Source organism: Trachurus trachurus, assembly GCF_905171665.1.
Source record: "Trachurus trachurus genome assembly, chromosome: 5".
Lineage (NCBI taxonomy): Eukaryota > Metazoa > Chordata > Actinopteri > Carangiformes > Carangidae > Trachurus > Trachurus trachurus.
Window position 1 is genome coordinate 28,724,768 of NC_139896.1, and position 20,205 is coordinate 28,744,972.

The following is a 20,205-nucleotide window of genomic DNA, read 5'->3' on the forward strand; positions in this document are numbered from 1 at the left end:
CACATGCACAAACATTCTAAGCCACAGCCTGATTCTTCATTTTCATTCATATAAAAATGCCCTATATGAATAAATTAATTATATTCAAATGGAGTATATAATATTTGTTAGTCTAAGTAGAACAACTGTGTGTAAAACATGAAATACTTAGACATTACAATGCATGGTCAAAGCCCGCTTGTTTTTGGACAAGAATTTACCATTTTAATCCGGGGTTTATTTTCTGTTTGTTTTTGTATTATATGGGATAAGGTTACACCAGTGGTGATGATGAGATTGGGGGGCCATCTGATACCACTCGTCTTAGACAAGCTCAGTGACCTAAACAGGAGGGCTGCCCCTGCTTGGTGGCCAGATATTTCAGTATAAAAGAGGCACTCACAGGCTCCAACCAAGTGTTGGACTGGTAGGCTGCCAAGCAAGGTAAGTCCTCTATACAGCTTTGACTGCCATCTGTGCTTTAGCTTCATTAGTCTTGTTACTTTTTTTTTTGTTTATTTTGTGTTTACCTCCAATTTGACTTTTGCAGCTTCCACACAGTGACTGCATCACTTGGCATCATAAAGGTAAATGGCATTTAGCTTTAGTGACTTGACTGATTAATACAAAATGTAATCTAATTAAAAATGTATTTGTAAGCTCTGCAGTTTTTCATTTTGTATAAAGCTAATCTTAAATTAACTTTTTTGGTTGAAAATATTAAAGTGGTAACTATTCTTTTTAACAGAGGCACCATGAGTGGGGATCCAGAAATGGAGTGCTTTGGCCCGGCGGCCATTTATCTCCGGAAACCTGAGAGGGAGAGAATAGAGGCTCAGAACACTCCTTTTGATGCCAAGACAGCTTACTTTGTGACTGAGCCTGCTGAGATGTACTTGAAGGGAAAACTAGTGAAGAAGGAGGGTGGCAAAGCCAGCGTGGAAATTGCGGGTGGGAAGGTATGTTGATGCCATGGGACAAGTAAAAGTAATGACTATATCCTAGATGTTGCATACGCGTCCAGTACTAATCTTATACTTCTACATTTGGTGCAGACTCTAACTGTAAAGGATGATGAAATCTTCCCCATGAACCCTCCAAAGTACGATAAGATTGAGGACATGGCCATGATGACCCACCTCAGTGAGCCTTCTGTGCTGTATAACCTCAAAGAGCGCTATGCAGCATGGATGATCTACGTGAGTATTGTCTAAGGGCGATTACTTTCATAGCATATAGTGTACATGCAGATGTTTACAATAGTCCGGTCACACTTGGGCAGCAATGACCGACAATCTCTATTTTTGATTTTGGGTTTTTTTAACCACTCTTCCTTGCGGATCACACCAGGTTCTGATATGTTTTTAAGCCATGCTGCACGCACACACAGCTCATATTTAAGCTCTGCCCACAGATTATGAATGATGTTCATGGTCATGACTGTGACGGACTGTGCCATAGGCTTCAGCCCCTTTCATCAAATAGTTCATGGTGCATTTTGAGGTGTGTTTGGACCATTATCCTAGTGTAGAAGCCAACCCCTTTCTAGTCCAAACTGCTGATATTTAGTGGAATACATTCTTCCACATTTCCTGTGACACTGGCTCTCCCACAAACCCTCCTCAAAATATTTAAAGAAGATTTCAACAGTCAGCAAGAAGAACTTGAAATTTTTTTCTCAAAATTCTCTCTGGGAGCTCAGTTTGAGCTTCATCTGCCCAAATCAAATTGACCCTGGCGTATCCAGATGATCCCTTGCAATCATCAGACATAGATGGTTAAAGTTTCAGGTCAGATTGTATACCCTGGTGGCTGTTCCATGTGCATTATCTAATAATCCAAGGCTTGAATAAACTTTTGCATACGAAAATAACCATTCTTCAATATTTTTCACTGTTGTAGACCTACTCAGGGCTGTTCTGCGTCACCGTGAACCCCTACAAGTGGCTCCCAGTGTATGATGCAAAGGTTGTGTCAGGATACAGAGGAAAAAAGAGGATTGAAGCTCCACCCCACATCTTCTCCATCTCAGACAACGCCTATCAGTTCATGCTCCAAGGTATCAATTATTTCAGAGAAGCCAGCTTTTAAAAATCATACAGTATTATATTGTCTTTCTATAGTATTTATGATAAATGGATGCAATAATAAAACATGATTGTTCAAACCGCGTTCTCTCAACAGATCGTGAGAACCAGTCAATCCTGATTACGTAAGTCAACACAACACAGACCTTAAAGGGATAGTTCAACATTTTGGCAAATTGGCCCATTGCCATAATCCCTATAGTTTTAGGAGTAGGTTTGTTACCTTTAATTGCCGGTGCAATCTATTTTTAGAATGGCGGAGCAGACTCATCAAATACACAATCCAAGAGCTCCAAAACGCTGTCGTGGTCAAGTTGTGACCTGCATATTCACCACACTATGAGATAATAACGGAACTTTATGAGACTGAGTTGTTTTTGAGGCAAATGCAGAGACTGCTTGCCAAAAAACTGCCCTGATGGGAACGCGCATCAGTGGTTTTGCATACATTTGCCTAGAAAACAACTCTGTCTCATAACGTTCCATTAATACTGTATCTCATAGCGTGGTGAATTTTGGAGTTGTTGGATTGTGTATTTGATGTGTTTGATGAGGGAAACCAAGAAATTCCTTCTTAAGACTATAGGGATTACGGCAATGGGCCAATTTGCCAAAATGTTGAACTATCCGTGGTTTGATACAACTCACACTGATCATTTCTGTGCTGTATTATGTCTGACTTACACCAATAAACATATCATATCATTTTGTCACATGAATGACTGTAGTGGAGAATCTGGTGCAGGAAAGACTGTCAACACCAAACGTGTCATCCAGTACTTTGCGACAATCGCAGTGGCTTCAGGAAAAAAAGCTGCTGAGCCAGTTGCTGGAAAAATGCAGGTAAATAATGTCAGATACTGTACATACAATGATATTGATGAACATTAATATAGGGGAATACTAAGCTACACCATGATATATCATTTTCAGGGGTCACTGGAGGATCAAATCATTGCAGCTAACCCACTGCTGGAGGCTTATGGAAATGCCAAAACTGTGAGGAATGACAACTCATCCCGTTTTGTAAGTTCTTCTCCTGCTGTCTTAAAAAAAAGTGTGTGTTGGTGGTCTCCTAGTCCTCTTACCTCTGCCAAGTATAAATATTTCACAGTGAGTCACTGATATGCCCTCACTGATGAGTTGATTCTTCTGTAGGGAAAATTCATCAGAATCCACTTTGGAACAACTGGAAAGCTGGCTTCAGCTGATATTGAAACATGTAAGTTTCCAACCTTTAATTGTCCAGAAGGTTTGATGAAAGACAAAGTGTTAATCATCCTCCTGCCTTGTCATTAGATCTGCTGGAGAAGTCTCGAGTGACGTTCCAGCTGTCTGCTGAGAGGAGCTACCACATCTTCTATCAGCTCGCTACAGGACACAAGCCTGAGCTCATAGGTAAGCAGTTTATTCATGCAGCATATCATTGTTAAAACAAATCCATTTCACACCTGAGTATGTATAATGAAATATTAATGTCTGTTTTCAGAGGGTCTTCTCATCACCACCAACCCTTATGACTTTCCCATGATCAGTCACGGTGAGATCACAGTCAAGAGTATCGATGACGTTGAAGAATTCATTGCCACTGATGTGAGTAGACATGCTGCAAAATCACAGTGCACAGTAACCCTGAAGACATTAAACACACCGGATCCAAACATTTCTCAGATCATCTCAGTAACATGAACAAGCAAAACTTTCCTTAATAATGATGGTTCCTTATAGAACAACCATAAATACTGGAGATAACCAGAGGGGAACACTTTTAAACCTGTATTTGATTATTCATTTCACAGACTGCCATCGACATCCTGGGCTTCACAGCAGAGGAGAAGATGGGTATTTACAAGCTGACTGGAGCTGTGATGCATCATGGAAACATGAAGTTCAAGCAGAAGCAGCGTGAAGAGCAGGCTGAGCCTGATGGCACTGAGGGTAAATAAATAGTAACTTTTCCTAATATCATAGGTAGACAGTTTATTTTTACCAATATACTGTATTCTTCTTTATTGTGTTCATTTAATCAGAGGGCCAGTTCTATAGCTACTGTATGGGTTATTTATTTATTTATTTATTTTTAATATGTTTATTGATTTTCAATATAGGAAAAGTAAAGAAAAAAGAGAGAGAAAATACATAGAAGAAAAAGAGGCAAGGCAAGGCAATTTTATTTGTATAGCCCATTTTTACAAAAGGGCTTTACATGGCATCATAACAACATCCTCTGCCCTTAGACCCTCAAATCGACTGAGGAAAAACTCCATAGAGAACCCTTTTAACACGGAAAAATCTGAGAAACCTCAGGGTGAGCAACAGAGGAGGGATCCCTCACCCAGGATGGGCAGACGTGCAATAGATGTTGTATACAGACAAGAAAACAGTTTCTAACAAAGAATGTGAGAAACATGGAAATGTTAACAAGAGCTGAAGGAGGAAGCTTCTGGTGGGTAAGGGAGGCAGGGAGAGCAGGCCAGCTTACTGTAATGGGAGGACTGGATGGCAGACTGGTTCATGGGATGGGAGGGCAGGCCGGTTTAACAGCAGGGGAAAGGGGGGGGGGTAGGCAGGTATGACGGGTATGATAGTTCAAAATGTGCGGAGAGGAGAGGAGAGGGCTCCATGTAACCAAATGTGTCCCCAGCAGTCTCAGCCTATAGCAGCGTAGCTATAAAATGGTTCAGAGCTACCTGAACCAGCCCTAACTAAAAGCCCTGTCATAAAGGAAGGTCTTAAGTCTAGACTTAAATGTAGTTAGAGTGTCTGCCTCTTTGACCCATGGAGAGAGCTGGTTCCACAGTAAAGGAGCCCGGTAACTGAAGGCTCTACCTCCCAGTCTGTTTTTAGAGATACTGGGAGTCACTAACAGACCTGCATTCTGGGAGCGGAGTGCTCTGGTAGGACAGTAGGGAATAATGAGTTCTTTCAGATAGGATGGAAGAGAAGAAAAGAAAAAGAACACAACATGTAGAACACAGCACATCTAGCATTACAACTTTATTTCATGGGCATTATAAGATGAGTATCTACTATACAGTAGATAGAAAACATAAGAGCAGAGATAATAAATTAAGTTGGTAGACAATACACAGAATCATATACTTGTTTGCACTGTGAGGTTTTATACAATAGCCAGTGTCTATGAGCTCACATTTTTAAGATAATTCAGTACCAGGTCCCTCCCATGTTTTATCAAACTTCTAATCTCCTCTATCTTAATTGTAGAGTCTCAGTTTCTCCAGATGTAAAGTGTTTGACAAATTATATGTAGGCACAGAATCCATTTTCCACACACGTAAAATCAGCTTTTTTGCGATCACCATCCCAAATTGAATTGCTCTTCTTTCAAATTTATTAACAGAAAAAAGACACTTGTGGCCCATACAGTATAATGGCAACCAGAGGGTCGGGTGCCAGATTCTTACCCTCTGCTATGGGCTATTTCTTATATTAAATGATGATTCTACAATTGAGAAGTGCGTTGTGAGGAGGTCTGGTAACTTCAGGGGAATCAGAGCATACCTGCTGGTAGAAGCCAGTTAAAGATATCTTCAAGATGTTTTCTAAGTGTCTTCTGATCACATCCAACTGGCAGTAGATCCTAAGGGAGACCTAGAACATGCTGGCTGCCTGGAAGCAGCTGGAGGATTTTTGGCAGTGTCAGTCATATCTGGGCTACTCTCCTTCAGTCGATGTCACCGGTGCCTTGATCCAGGAAGGATAAATGTGTGAACTTAGTATGCATTATCTCTGTGGTTTCTGTTTCTGTTATCAGTGGCTGATAAAATCGCCTACCTCCTGGGTCTGAACTCTGCTGATATGCTGAAGGCATTGTGTTACCCAAGGGTCAAGGTTGGAAATGAGATGGTAGTTAAAGGACAGACTGTGCCACAGGTAATTTACATTGAGATACTAGTCTGTGAACATGAATGCATTGATAAATATGAAACTGCCACTTGACTTCCATGAATAGAACTTCAACCCTTTCAATCTATAGGTACATAATGCCGTCATGGCTCTCTGCAAGTCTGTCTATGAGAAAATGTTCTTATGGATGGTCGTCAGAATCAATGAGATGCTGGATACCAGGCAGCCCAGAAACTTTTTCATCGGTGTCTTAGACATTGCTGGGTTTGAAATCTTTGATGTAAGTTAACTACACACATTCATACACACATAAACTCATTTGTTCAGAGTGAAGCAGCGCAATTAAAAACAAAGTTTGGTTCTTTCTGTTTTATTTCAAGATGAACAGCTTGGAGCAGCTCTGTATCAACTTCACCAATGAAAAACTGCAACAGTTTTTCAACCACCACATGTTTGTCCTGGAACAAGAAGAGTACAAGAAAGAGGGAATTGAATGGGAGTTCATTGACTTTGGTATGGATTTGGCTGCCTGCATTGAGCTTATTGAGAAGGTACAGTAGGAAACTTTTTTTTCTTTTTTAAAAATATTTACTTCACAAGAATATGGCAGAGCAAAACTGATTTTGTTTTATTATCAACAGCCCATGGGAATCTTCTCCATCCTTGAAGAGGAGTGCATGTTCCCCAAGGCATCTGACTTGACCTTCAAGAGCAAACTGTACGACCAGCATCTGGGGAAGACCGCCTCCTTCCAGAAACCAAAACCTGCCAAAGGCAAAGCTGAGGCACATTTCTCCTTGGTTCACTATGCTGGCACTGTTGATTACAATGTAGTGGGCTGGCTGGACAAGAACAAGGATCCCCTGAACGACTCAGTGGTTCAGCTCTACCAGAAGTCCTCAGTCAAACTGCTGGCTCTCCTCTATGCGTCACATGCATCAGATGGTACTGTTTCTTTCTGCTCACATACACAATATTTGAATACAGCTGGATTCCTAACAAACTGTTCTTTTTGTATGTTTTTTTCTGTATCTATTGCTAAACAACAAAGTATGAATTAGTGACTGAAGTGGTTTTATGGGGTTTTGTAATTGCATTTACAGTGTTGGGGCTGTTGTATTCAAGCCAAAAAGGATTAAAAAGCAACACAGAAATCATCAGACTAATCAAAGTGCTAAATGAGGATATTAAATAAAATAAAACTGTAAATTCTTTTTTACAGATGCTAAAGGTGGAAAGAAGGCTGGCAAGAAGAAGGGTGGTTCCTTCCAAACTGTATCAGCTCTCTTCAGGGTAAATTGCTCTTACTCATATATTTTACACTCACTTTTCAATACTAACACACTGTCAGTCAGTAGTGCGCAGGATTGTTCACACACCAGAATTGCTAACACAAGTATCTGTGATGTGAAGACTTTGAACATGGGTAGATGCCAGGATTTAGTCAAATTTACAGAAACAGAACGAAAAAAAAAGAAAAAGTTAAGTTCAGATAGACCACAAAACGCCCCTCTTTTAACCTTTACAAATGAAGACTTTGGTGTCTGCCAACATTTGTGTTTTCATCTGATGTCATGTTTATATTATAATGAAAAGAAAGGAGTCCGCACACTGGACTATAGCTCCCGACTGAATTTAATAGTCACACAACATGTAACGTTTCGGGCGTCTGCCCTTCATCAGACAAGTTTATATTATAAGAAATGATTTGTGAAATAAATAGAAACTATAAATGTTGTCTGTCACCAGGAAAACTTGGGCAAGTTAATGACCAACCTGAGGAGCACTCATCCTCACTTTGTGCGCTGTTTGATTCCCAATGAATCAAAAACACCAGGTAGGTCCTAAAAAAAGTCACAGCTACTAACAAAAGTGTAGACCGTACATAAAAACAGTTGACAGACACTATCATTCACTCATCACTTAAACTGTGCTGTTGCTATTTAAGGTCTGATGGAGAACTTCCTGGTCATCCACCAGCTGAGGTGTAACGGTGTGCTGGAAGGTATCAGGATCTGCAGGAAAGGTTTCCCCAGCAGAATCCTCTACGCTGACTTCAAGCAGAGGTACAGTAACTATGGTTCCTGTCAGCTGATACCGAACTGGACTGATGGTGACTGCTTTTTTCGAGATTATCTCACCCAAGTTAATTCTTTCAGATACAAAGTATTGAATGCCAGTGTCATCCCCGAGGGACAATTCATCGACAACAAAAAGGCCTCAGAGAAATTGCTAGAGTCCATCGATGTGGACAGATCACAGTACAGATTTGGCCATACCAAGGTAAATAAAGAAACGTAATAATGATCATTAAATATAAAAAAATACAGTGTAGACGGACATCTTGCCAAGAATGTTTTCATTCACCCAGCATTTCCACCGCTAATAATAATAACAAAATAACGATAAAGACAAAACGATATATTTATCGAAAATGGACCCATTAACAAGTGTGGGTAACACTTAATATGAGACTTTTTTATAACGAAATACAAACTCCTCTTTGTCCCTTTAAATAAATCCATGTTATTACATCAATGAACAGGTGTTCTTCAAGGCTGGACTCCTGGGAACTCTGGAGGAGATGAGAGATGAGAAACTAGTGGCGCTGGTCACAATGACTCAGGCTCTCTGCAGAGGTTATGTCATGAGAAGAGAATTTGTCAAGATGATGGCAAGAAGGTAGGTTCATGATTTTTGCAAAGTCTAAATAAACTGGCACTTTTGAAAGAAAAAAATATATATAAAAATATCACTACACATGTTGAGTTTAAGCTCTTAGTGGAGTGAGTTAACTCCAGACAGGTGTGTGTGAGGATGTGGAATATCAGAAACTCAGCACAACTCTTGTCTATTTGGGGATCCATCAGACAAGGGAAGTTTATTTATTTATCATCATTCAGACACTGCAGTTCATGTAGAAGACAGAGCTCAGAGTCTGTTTGATGTCTCCTCCTTTATTGACCCAGAGCTTCTCAGCTAAGACTTGGTTCCTGACATCAATAACACAGTGACATGTTTAATATATGCTGTATTGTTAAGCCCATGAAACTATGTCTCTAGCCACAATAATGAATGTAGATAAGAAACAGTCTCACACAGCTGTCTTGAATAATGCATACAAAACTATTTTCTGTGTCTTGTATCCCCAGGGAGGCAATTTACTCCATCCAGTACAACATCCGCTCATTCATGAATGTCAAAACCTGGCCATGGATGAAGCTGTACTTCAGAATAAAACCTCTGCTGAAGAGTGCAGAGACTGAGAAAGAGATGGCCCAAATGAAAGAGGACTTTGAAAAGACCAAAGAAGAGCTCGCAAAGGCCCTGGCCAAGAAGAAAGAACTGGAGGAGAAGATGGTTTCTATCCTGCAGGAGAAGAATGACTTGCAGCTGCAGATTCAGTCTGTATGTTTAAAAGAAAGAGGATGTCTGCTACCTCCAAGATCCTGGTTTTACACTTGACTAAATATTATTTGATTGTATGCCATTGTTAATCTAGGAAGGTGATACCCTTGCCGACGCTGAGGAAAGGTGCGAGGGGCTGATAAAAGCAAAAATCCAGCTTGAGGCCAAAGTCAAAGAGGCAAGTGAGAGACTGGAGGATGAGGAGGAGATGAATGCTGAGTTGACTGCAAAGAAGAGGAAGCTGGAGGATGAGTGCTCCGAGTTGAAGAAGGACATTGATGATTTGGAGCTCACCCTGGCGAAGGTGGAAAAGGAGAAACATGCCACTGAGAACAAGGTGACAATCAGTTTATTGTAGTTGATTTGGGGTGCATTTTCGATATGCTTTCATCAATTATTTAATCACTTCATTCATTTAAACTCTTTAGGTCAAAAACCTTACAGAGGAAATGACTTCTCAAGATGAGACCATTGCCAAGTTGAGCAAAGAAAAGAAAGCCCTCCAAGAGGCCCATCAGCAGGTCCTTGATGATCTGCAGGCAGAGGAAGACAAAGTCAACACTCTGACAAAGGCCAAGACCAAGCTGGAGCAGCAAGTGGATGATGTGAGTCTCTCTGAGTGTTTGAAGAAAAGGCAGCCACATTATTGCAGATTTTACACATGCTGCACCTCTTCAAAATATTCCCACTGATACTCACCACAGTGCTTTGAATCTGAATGCCTAGGTTGAAGGCTCCCTGGAACAGGAGAGGAAACTCCGTATGGATCTTGAGAGATCAAAAAGGAAGCTGGAGGGAGACTTGAAACTGGCCCACGAATCCATTATGGATCTGGAGAACGACAAGCAGCAGTCTGAGGAGAAACTGAAGAAGTATGAGCATAAGATGGATGAACTTAAAGGAGAATTCCAGTCATTTTCTTAATAACACTCTACAGCTCTACAGTAGGTCCCCGAGTGCTACCATAGGAAAAGACCCGAGAAAAACATGTGCAGACCGGACCTAGCACTCCTCCTGCTAGCTGCGCTACACTGCAGTTAAACAGCGAAGTAATGGGGGCAGAACTTTAAAACCATGACTATGGCCTCTATTATGCTCAAAATATCACTACAAATGCTTTGCAACATCCACCAGTGCCTTACCACACAACACTGACTGTGCATAAACTCTGTTAATATGAGAGAGCAGTGCTACATATGTGTTTTTGTCACATAGCTCTGTTCACGCTGGCTTCCTTGGTAGACCTTACTAGTCGACTGTCGAGCTCAGGACTGTTTCCATATCAATGAAGACTGCTCCTCATCTGTATTCTGATTCGAATAAACACACACGACCATCAAATTTAAAATGTTCCTCCATCTCTTCAACATCGGAACCAGACATATTCTCCTTCTTCCACTTTCTGCACCCATGCAGACTGGGCATGCGCTCGACAGTCGACTATAAGGTCTACCAAGGAAGCCAGTGTGAACAGAGCTACATGACAAAATCGCACATGTAGCACTGCTCTCTCACAGTAGTAATGGAGTTTATGCACAGTGTTGTGTGGTAAAGCACTGTTGGATGTTGCAAAGCATGTGTAGTGATATTTTGATAATATAGAGGCCAGCGTCATGTCAAGTTCTGTCCCCATTACTTTGTTGTTTAACTGCAATGTTGCGCAGCTAGCAGGAGAGCTAGGTCCTGGCTGCACATATTTTTCTCGGGGCTTTTCCTATGGTACGTAGCACTCGGGGACCTAGAGCTGTAGAGCATTATTTAGAAAATGACCGGAATTCTCCCTTAATTTATGACCCACCACAAATTCCTAAAATGGCATTGCACAGTTACGTAACTTTCTTTTTTTTTTTTGCTATCAAAGGAGGGACTTTGAAACGAGCCAGCTTCTCAGCAGGATAGAAGATGAACAGGCACTTGGTTTTCAGCTTCAGAAGAAAATCAAGGAACTGCAGGTGATGTTTAAATATGTGTTTGGACTTCGGGGAGGTACATTTTGTTGAATGTGATCAGTCGATCAGGCAGTTTATGTTTTTATTTCGTTATTCTGTATTATGGAATGGCCTGATAGCTGTGTGGTTCAGATGCTTACCATATGGGCACAAATGCTATATGGCCTGACTCTTTACTGCATGACATCCCTCTCTCCACTTCCTCTCACTCTTCTCTGTCTTATCAACTAACAAAAACATAAAATGGCAAAAAAAAAAAATCTGTATCATTAGAAATAATCATATTCTTAATGATAATTTCCACAATTGCAATTTCCAGTTTGGTCAGCTGCTTTCTATATGCATCACAGGCTCGTATTGAGGAGCTGGAGGAGGAGATTGAGGCTGAGAGGGCTGCTCGGGCCAAGGTGGAGAAGCAGAGGTCTGATCTCTCCAGGGAACTTGAGGAGATCAGCGAGAGGCTGGAAGAGGCTGGTGGAGCAACATCTGTTCAGATTGAGATGAGCAAGAAGCGCGAGGCTGAGTTCCAGAAGCTGCGTCGTGATCTCGAAGAGTCGACCCTGCAGCACGAAGCCACCGCCGCAGCTTTGCGCAAGAAGCAGGCTGACAGTGTGGCAGAGCTGGGAGAACAGATTGACAACCTGCAGAGAGTCAAGCAGAAGCTGGAGAAAGAGAAGAGTGAATTCAAGATGGAGGTCGATGACCTCACAGGCAATATGGAGTCTCTGGCCAAATCCAAAGTAATTTTTACAAATGATAACTTCAATTAAAGAATAGTACTACAGCAATCCACGTTTTATCGTCTACAGGAGAATGATGACTATGGTGGACTTCACTACACATTCTTAATTTCTGTCTGTAGGGAAACCTGGAGAAAATGTGCCGCTCTCTTGAGGATCAACTGTGTGAGTTCAAGGCCAAGAGTGAAGAGCAAGCTCGTCAGCTAAACGACATGAATGTCCAGAGATCGAGACTGACGACTGAAAATGGTGAGCGCAACATCTGGGATTATAGTTAAAAGCAGAAGCTGTAATGTTTGACAAAACTCAAATCATAAATCAAAGATGTTTTAAGAAATTAATTTTGATTTTGACTCCAATCAGGGGAGATTGGCCGTCAGTTGGAAGAGAAGGAGTCTCTTGTTTCACAGCTCACCAGGGGCAAACAGGCTTATATTCATCAGATCGAGGAGCTCAAAAAGCACCTTGAGGAAGAAGTCAAGGTATCCTATTACACTTTAGCTGAATGTACAAACAAATATTTGTTTCCTAGTAATGACAAATGTAAAAATCTATGTGATTAATGTGCATCATGCATTGTATCATCAGGCTAAGAACGCCCTGGCTCATGGAGTTCAGTCAGCCCGTCATGACTGTGACCTGCTCAGAGAGCAGTATGAGGAGGAGCAGGAGGCCAAGGCTGAGCTGCAGCGTGCCCTGTCCAAGGCCAACAGCGAGGTGGCTCAGTGGAGAACCAAATATGAGACTGATGCTATTCAGCGTACTGAGGAGCTGGAGGAGGCTAAGTAATGGACCGTCCTGAAGTCATACTGTGTTCACATGCACTGATTCTGTATATGATCATTGACCATTCAACCTGTTTACTGTATGTCTTAACAGGAAAAAGCTTGCCCAGCGTCTTCAGGATGCTGAGGAGTCCATTGAGGCTGTGAATGCAAAATGTGCCTCTCTGGAAAAGACAAAGCAGAGACTGCAGGGTGAAGTGGAGGACCTGATGATTGATGTGGAGAGAGCTAACGCTCTGGCTGCTAACCTCGACAAGAAGCAGAGGAACTTTGACAAGGTTTGATATTTTTTAGATGCACATCTTCAACTGGTGAATATGACGTGACAAAAACCACTAATTAGTGTCTTTTCTGCTCAGGTTCTTGCTGAGTGGAAGCAGAAGTACGAGGAGAGCCAGGCAGAGCTGGAGGGAGCTCAGAAAGAAGCTCGGTCAATGAGTACTGAGCTGTTCAAGATGAAAAACTCATATGAAGAAGCTCTGGACCACTTAGAGACTCTGAAGAGGGAGAACAAGAACCTGCAACGTAAGACAACAAATCCTGCACGTGATCATCGTTATTTAACACTCTAGACATTGCCTGGGCTTCAAAGGCAGTCCTGATCTCACCGCAGAAAATTTAATAAATAATTGAGGAAGTTCAACATTAAACTTTGTTGATAAATACATGTTAACTTTTTAATATTAATGCATTATATATGATTTTTTGTTTGATATTTTTGTCTTTCTTTGTCATTTTTATTCCAACAGAGGAAATCACTGACTTGACCGAACATATTGGTGAATCAGGAAAGACGATTCATGAGCTGGAGAAGGGGAAGAAGACAGCGGAGAGCGAGAAAGCTGAAATCCAAACTGCCTTAGAGGAGGCAGAGGTATTTAAAGCAATCGCATAAAGAATACAGTATAAACTCAAACAAGGAACTCAGAAACTAAGAACCAAATTGCAAACCCATACCTAATCATGACTGAAAATGTAATCTAATTTTTCAGGCTACCCTAGAGCATGAGGAATCCAAGATTCTCCGTATTCAGCTGGAGCTCACCCAGGTCAAGGGTGAAATTGACAGGAAACTTGCAGAGAAGGACGAGGAGATGGAGCAGATCAAGAGGAACAGCCAGAGAGTAATTGAGTCGATGCAGAGCACTTTGGACGCTGAGGTCAGGAGCAGGAATGATGCCCTGAGAGTCAAGAAGAAGATGGAGGGAGACCTGAATGAGATGGAGATTCAGCTGAGCCATGCCAACCGCCAGGCAGCTGAAGCCCAGAAACATCTGAGAAACGTGCAGGGACAGCTAAAGGTATCTCCACCGGAGGATCTGCTGCAGAGCATTTTCTCTTTATAAAAAGGTCACTGAATGTTTTTTGTAATATAGCGCAGTGGTTCTCAAAGTGGGGTCTGGGGACCACCAGGGGTCCTTGAGAGTGTTCAAAGGGGTCCCCAACTTTTTCTTGAAATTGTACCACTTTTTTCTAGAATTTTTAAACCTTTTTTTTTTTTGAGAAATTTTACCACTTTTTCTAGATTTAAAAAAAAACTTTTTTGAGAAATATTACCACTTTTTTCCAGAATTTTTTTTTTTTACTTTATTTTTTATTTTTATTTTTTTTTTGAGAAATGAATCACTTTTTTCTAGTATTTTTTTTTTGTTTAAACGTTTTTGGAGAAATTGTACCACTTTTTTCCAGAAATTTCTCTACAAATTCAACAACAACAAATTCACGCCATTGGCCCTAATTTGAACATATACATTGACTAAAAATGTTCTTCAGTCTCAGTCTTTGTGTATTTCTGGTGTTTCTGATGTAAAAAAGTTTGAGAACCACTGATATAGCGATCAATGTTTCACAATCTAGGATGCTCAGCTGCACCTTGATGAAGCTATCAGGAGTCAGGAAGACATGAAGGAGCAGGTTGCCATTGTGGAGCGCAGGAACAACCTGATGTTGGCCGAGATCGAGGAGCTGAGAGTTGCACTGGAGCAGACGGAGAGAGGCCGCAAAGTGGCTGAACAGGAGCTGGTTGATGCCAGCGAGCGTGTGGGACTACTGCACTCTCAGGTACCATAGCTTTGCTTTACAGGTAATGTTCAAATATTCAACGCTTTTGTAAATGCAAAGACTGAAACTGAAACCTCCACTGTTTGTACTGTCTACTTAGAACACAAATCTCATCAACACCAAGAAGAAGCTGGAGGCTGACCTTGTCCAGATCCAGGGTGAAGTAGAGGATGCTGTTCAGGAAGCAAGAAACGCTGAAGAAAAGGCCAAGAAGGCCATCACTGATGTGAGCAGTGTTTGACGCCTCAACATGCACTTCCTTCAAAACCCAGCTGCTTATACCATCACTAGTTTATTTGAGACGTTCTAATGGTTCCTTTGGATCAGCAGTAATACCCGGGTTTTAAATGGCAGCTAAATGAAATGGATGACTAATGCAGTGAGTTGAAGCAGACTAACTGAACTTAAGTAGACTATATGAGGTCATGACGGATCAGTTTTATCTTTCATTCAGCCAGGGGCCAAAACACTGTTAATAAAAATAGACATGTATAGATCCTAGCAGTGGTCAGTGGAGTTTGGTCACACACTGATGAGAGGAGAAATAAAATACAACAATAACCTTAAGGGACAAAATGTACAGTACAACATCGCTTGTTTTTTGACTTACAGGTTATGTTTGTGTGTTTTCTATTATTGATCATACTGCTTGCTCTTCATTTAACCCTTAGGCTGCCATGATGGCAGAAGAGCTGAAGAAAGAGCAGGACACCAGTGCTCATCTGGAGAGGATGAAGAAGAACCTGGAGGTGACAGTGAAGGACCTGCAGCACCGTCTGGACGAAGCTGAGAATCTGGCCATGAAGGGCGGCAAGAAGCAACTCCAGAAACTGGAGGCCAGGGTATGTGTGGGGCACAAATTAATAAATAAATGTGAGGTAATAAATTAAGTATCGGGTATCGATAAAAAAGTGCTAAATAAATGTACACCATTATTATTATTTTTATTATTATCAAAGAGCTATACATTTCATGCTTTTCACCTTATGGGGGTGAAGGTCCACCAATAACTGAGAGTTGCCACTGTATGTCCTCATTCATATTGTCTGTGTCTGAAAATGTCTTTCTCAACTTGTTGTTGATCAGGTTCGAGAGCTGGAGGGGGAAATGGAGGCTGAGCAGAGGCGTGGAGCTGAAGCTGTGAAAGGAGTCCGCAAATATGAACGCAGAGTGAAGGAGCTGACCTACCAGGTACAGACACACACACACACACACACGCACACATGCACACATGCACACAAACAGGAATCTGTGCTTCTAAAGACCAACTGGCTGTAAATTGTGTTTCATACCCCTAGAGGGCATGCATTGCCAGCATAAGTCTGAAGCTCCAACAGAGCTTGACATAGTGAGTCGATTATAGAAGACCACAGCTGAAAATACCAACTGTTCTTCTGTCAGGTTGCTACATGTGTGGCATTTATAGAGATGTTTAACAGATTTTCACTATGGAAAACTGGAAAGAGGAGGAACTGTTGAATGTTCACTCACAGACAGCTTGATTGACAGAAATGACTGTGTGTGTGCAGCACTGAGGGAGGATCACATTTTCACATTCTTCAAGTTCTGACAGTGACAATATGCAGATCTCTGTGTTGTATCCACGGTGTGTGTACTGTGGTCTGTGTGGTTGTGCTGATATTCCTTTGCTGTGGAAGATGTACATAGAAATAGGCCGAGTGCTCTCGAGTGGTTTAAAGATATTTCTACAACAAGACAGGATGATGGAGCTCCCTGTAGCTGTAGTCTCAATCAGATTATACTGTGCATGGCCTCTAGACTGAGGAGGACAAGAAGAACATCGCCCGTCTTCAGGACCTGGTGGACAAGCTGCAGCTCAAAGTGAAATCCTACAAGAGGCAGTCTGAGGAAGCTGTGAGTGTGAAATACATTTGAGTTACTCCACTAACACCAACTTGGTTCAGGATATCACCATGCTGTAAATGTTTGCTTTCCAGGAGGAGCAGGCCAACACTCACCTGTCCAGGTACAGGAAGGTTCAGCATGAGCTTGAGGAGGCTCAGGAGCGCGCCGACATCGCTGAGTCCCAGGTCAACAAGCTGAGGGCCAAGAGCCGTGAGATCGTCAGGGTATGTTGATTCATTCAGTCCTGATTACAAAATAATTATGATGAAGGAAACTTCAGTATATCTCACTATCTTTGATATCGCTTTCCTTGACCAGTAACTTCACTCTCTTTCTATTGATTTTAAAGGGAAAGGAGGCTGAAGAATGAGCAACAGTTTACATGAGACACAGCACAAGAAGTCATACAATAAGATGTTTTTGTGAAGTGTGGAACAAGAAAATAAACTTGCAAGCAAGTCAGTGTCTTTGTTTCCATTTTTCATTCCCCTGTTTGTGTGGTTAAACTTATATCTCACTTAATTCTGAAGCTGAATGAGTTCTTACATGAGTGCTGATCTCAACTATGGCAATTAAACTGTCTAGAATAGATGATCAACATTATTCATTATTCACATTATTCATTAACATCATCATTATTGACACAATGTAACAATAGAAAACACTTTTGTTATTTTAAAGAACTGCAAACTGAGATACTTTTATCAAAGTTGTATTCTACTCCTTAAGTACACAAAAGTATTGTGCACTGTAAAATACATTACAAATACATTTAGAATCAGAATCTGAAAAAACTTGATTGTCCATTGCAAGAGCAGTGAAATTTCATCTTTGTTGTGGCTCTCTGATGAATGAAGACCACATGGTTAAAAAAACACAGTTAAAACAACATATATATATATATATATATATATGAATGTAAAATTAATGAATCAAGAAGTGCTTCCAAAGCAAAAAATAAAAATCTGATTTATTTTTTTCATTTTCATAAGAATATAAATCTACAAACCAGTCATAGCACCGGACTTGAACTCTAATCCTACGTGTTGTGTTTTGTGTCTAAATGTGGACAGTGTTGCCGCCCATCCATCATTCAGAGTAACATGGCTGTCAACTGTCGTCTGTTACCACATAAAAGTCTTCTGGGTCACGATAACTGCAAATCTTTGCAAGTGGTGATAATGTTCCCGGCACTCTGGTGACCTTGTAGTTTTTCTATGTGCTTCAACACAAATGTTGCACCATGTCGGGTTGGGGGTGTTATGATGAAAATAAACCTATTAGTTAACCTGAATGCACACTGATACTCCATCTGAGCAGTGACACCTCTGCTTAGGTTAATATGATGTAAGTCAACACTGCTGCTGAATCAGTTAATGAGAGATTTATCTTCTCAGATTATGCGAGAAGGTGTTACAGTACTGTACAGATAGTAGCACAAACAAATTACAACACTTGACTTGAATTCTGACTCTGATTAAAAACTAATCAGAGTTGGTGCATCAGGAGTTACAGGAGGGGTTAAGAAAAAGTGAATGTTTGTAAAAGAAAAAAAAAGTAAACAAAAATCCCTCTGTTGTTGTATTTAGATAGCTCACCTTTATTGCCTCTGATTGTACTGTATGTCTAATTTGTACGTATTATATCCAGAACTGAACCTTTGCAGCAATATAAAGTATTTAGATTTATCTGGTATTCAGATCACTTCTGTCAAAAACAGTTTTTCCAGTTGTGTCATTTTGTCTTTAAACTATTCTTTAATGCAATTTCCAAAAATACATACAGAGTGTTTATTCATACTACAATGCAAGAGTATAATGACATGAGTTTTTATTCATATTCCCAGCTTCACTTAACAACTTAATGTAGAGGTTCCCAACCTTTTTTGGCTCGTGACCCCATTTTTACATCATACATTTGCCAGCTCAGATATTTTTGTATGCTGCATTTTATTTGAACTCGATTTATATTCGGGAAAGTGAAAGTATAGAATACAGTTGTTTAAGATTGTGTGTGATGTTTTTAATCACAATTTTAAAAAGAATAATAATTAGTTAAAAAAATGTTTTTGTCAGTCATTTTTTTAAATCAATTACTAGACATTCCAGGCGACCCCACATGGGGTCCCAACCCCAAGGTTGAAAAACACTGACTTAATGGCTGTGCACTGTGTCATCATCTGTATTCTTACATAGGTTGTCATCATTACTTTAATCTGAACAATGATTCAATAGAATCGAACAAATCTGAAATCACTAGCATTGAAATCATATAAGCATCATTAACCTATTGATGAGTTATGTATTTTTCAGATGAAACTGGACTCGCATCTTAGAGTTGTAGAGCAACAGTGCCCCTTTGTCAACCAGGAGATTTGAGACCCACCAAGGAATCGAGTAATTTATATCAAAGGTTGTTCCACAATAAGACTTGGAAGTAGTGACAAATGGCTGAGCATTGAGGACATTGCTGAGGAGAGGGCTATATTTGTATTTCTTCCAAATAAGAGCATCCAGGAGCATAAGAGATCAAGTATCACATTTTTATTGAATATATAGGCCTATTCTGTCAGGTGTCAAGTCCTCAGTATTTAGCTCTTAATGCCCTCTGCCCATCTTCGCCAGTTCGGTGTCATCTTTCAACAAGGAAAGAATGCCAACTACTACACATCATATAACATGATCCCCTTCTTTCCTCGTATGGGGAACAAACACTTGACTTAGAGAAAGGTCAAGCAGCAAGCCTGGCCTTGTCTTCAGTCCATCTGTCAGGACACACAGTGCAACAAGACCATTTAAAGAAAGGGTTTAAAAATACATCTGCACCCTCGAGACAAAACAAGCGCCCGTCTCGAAAAACCTGGAGACACACATCTAATCACCTGTTCCCCGTCGGACAATGGAGCTGTAACCAACAGTTTTAGGGTTTACTGTCCCACCGACAAAGAAACCCGGGACACTATGGAGCTCTGTTGTTGACACACAACAATTCACAAGGAGAGCTAGAGTAGGAGGTGTAGGGTCAGAAACATCAAACAGCTGACTTGTCAACAGCAGCGATTGGACACGAGGATAAAGCTGTCTGTGACTTTCAGCAGATCAGAGGTGAGATGAGCAGGTCAGCGTCTGAGCCCCCCCAACCTCAACCTTCCTGACCAGAAATGCAGAGATGCAATCTGAGAGGTTGGAAAGTATGAGGGGTGAAAGTGACAAAAGGTTTGTTCAAACTAATGTGGAGTAAATTGGGATAAAAAAAAAAGACGATTCTCTTTAGGGATTTAAGTGTTATTATTATTCAACAAAGCTGCAGTCAACTGGAAGTGTTGAGGTTTTTTACAAAAGGTCCAGGAACATAAACACATTATAATAGACCAAAGAGAGAGAGAGAGAGAGAGAGAGAGAGAGAGAGAGAGAGAGAGAGAGAGAGAGAGTGGTTCACTGTATAGTCATTTGGGTGTCATCAT

The 20,205-nt window shown here is 40.9% G+C and overlaps 1 protein-coding gene across 1 annotated transcript; it reads left to right on the plus strand.

The window, feature by feature from the left end:
• Nucleotides 1-734: 734 nt before the first annotated feature.
• Nucleotides 735-17,193, plus strand: LOC310986583 (myosin heavy chain, fast skeletal muscle-like; the record flags this gene model as incomplete). Its single annotated transcript, XM_083972541.1, has 39 exons — nt 735-938; nt 1,035-1,178; nt 1,882-2,038; nt 2,164-2,191; nt 2,795-2,909; nt 3,000-3,092; nt 3,225-3,288; nt 3,366-3,464; nt 3,556-3,659; nt 3,866-4,004; nt 5,842-5,960; nt 6,064-6,213; nt 6,314-6,484; nt 6,575-6,878; nt 7,156-7,226; nt 7,683-7,770; nt 7,882-7,999; nt 8,093-8,216; nt 8,479-8,615; nt 9,086-9,341; nt 9,436-9,678; nt 9,770-9,946; nt 10,068-10,213; nt 11,203-11,293; nt 11,641-12,030; nt 12,153-12,279; nt 12,394-12,512; nt 12,619-12,815; nt 12,910-13,093; nt 13,175-13,340; nt 13,565-13,689; nt 13,808-14,116; nt 14,673-14,876; nt 14,977-15,102; nt 15,548-15,718; nt 15,963-16,067; nt 16,656-16,751; nt 16,835-16,966; nt 17,092-17,193. 39 exons carry the CDS (start codon nt 735-737, stop codon nt 17,110-17,112), a joined length of 5,814 nt encoding a protein of 1,937 aa, XP_083828667.1. The 3' UTR covers nt 17,113-17,193.
• Between the last annotated feature and the right edge of the window lie 3,012 nt (nt 17,194-20,205).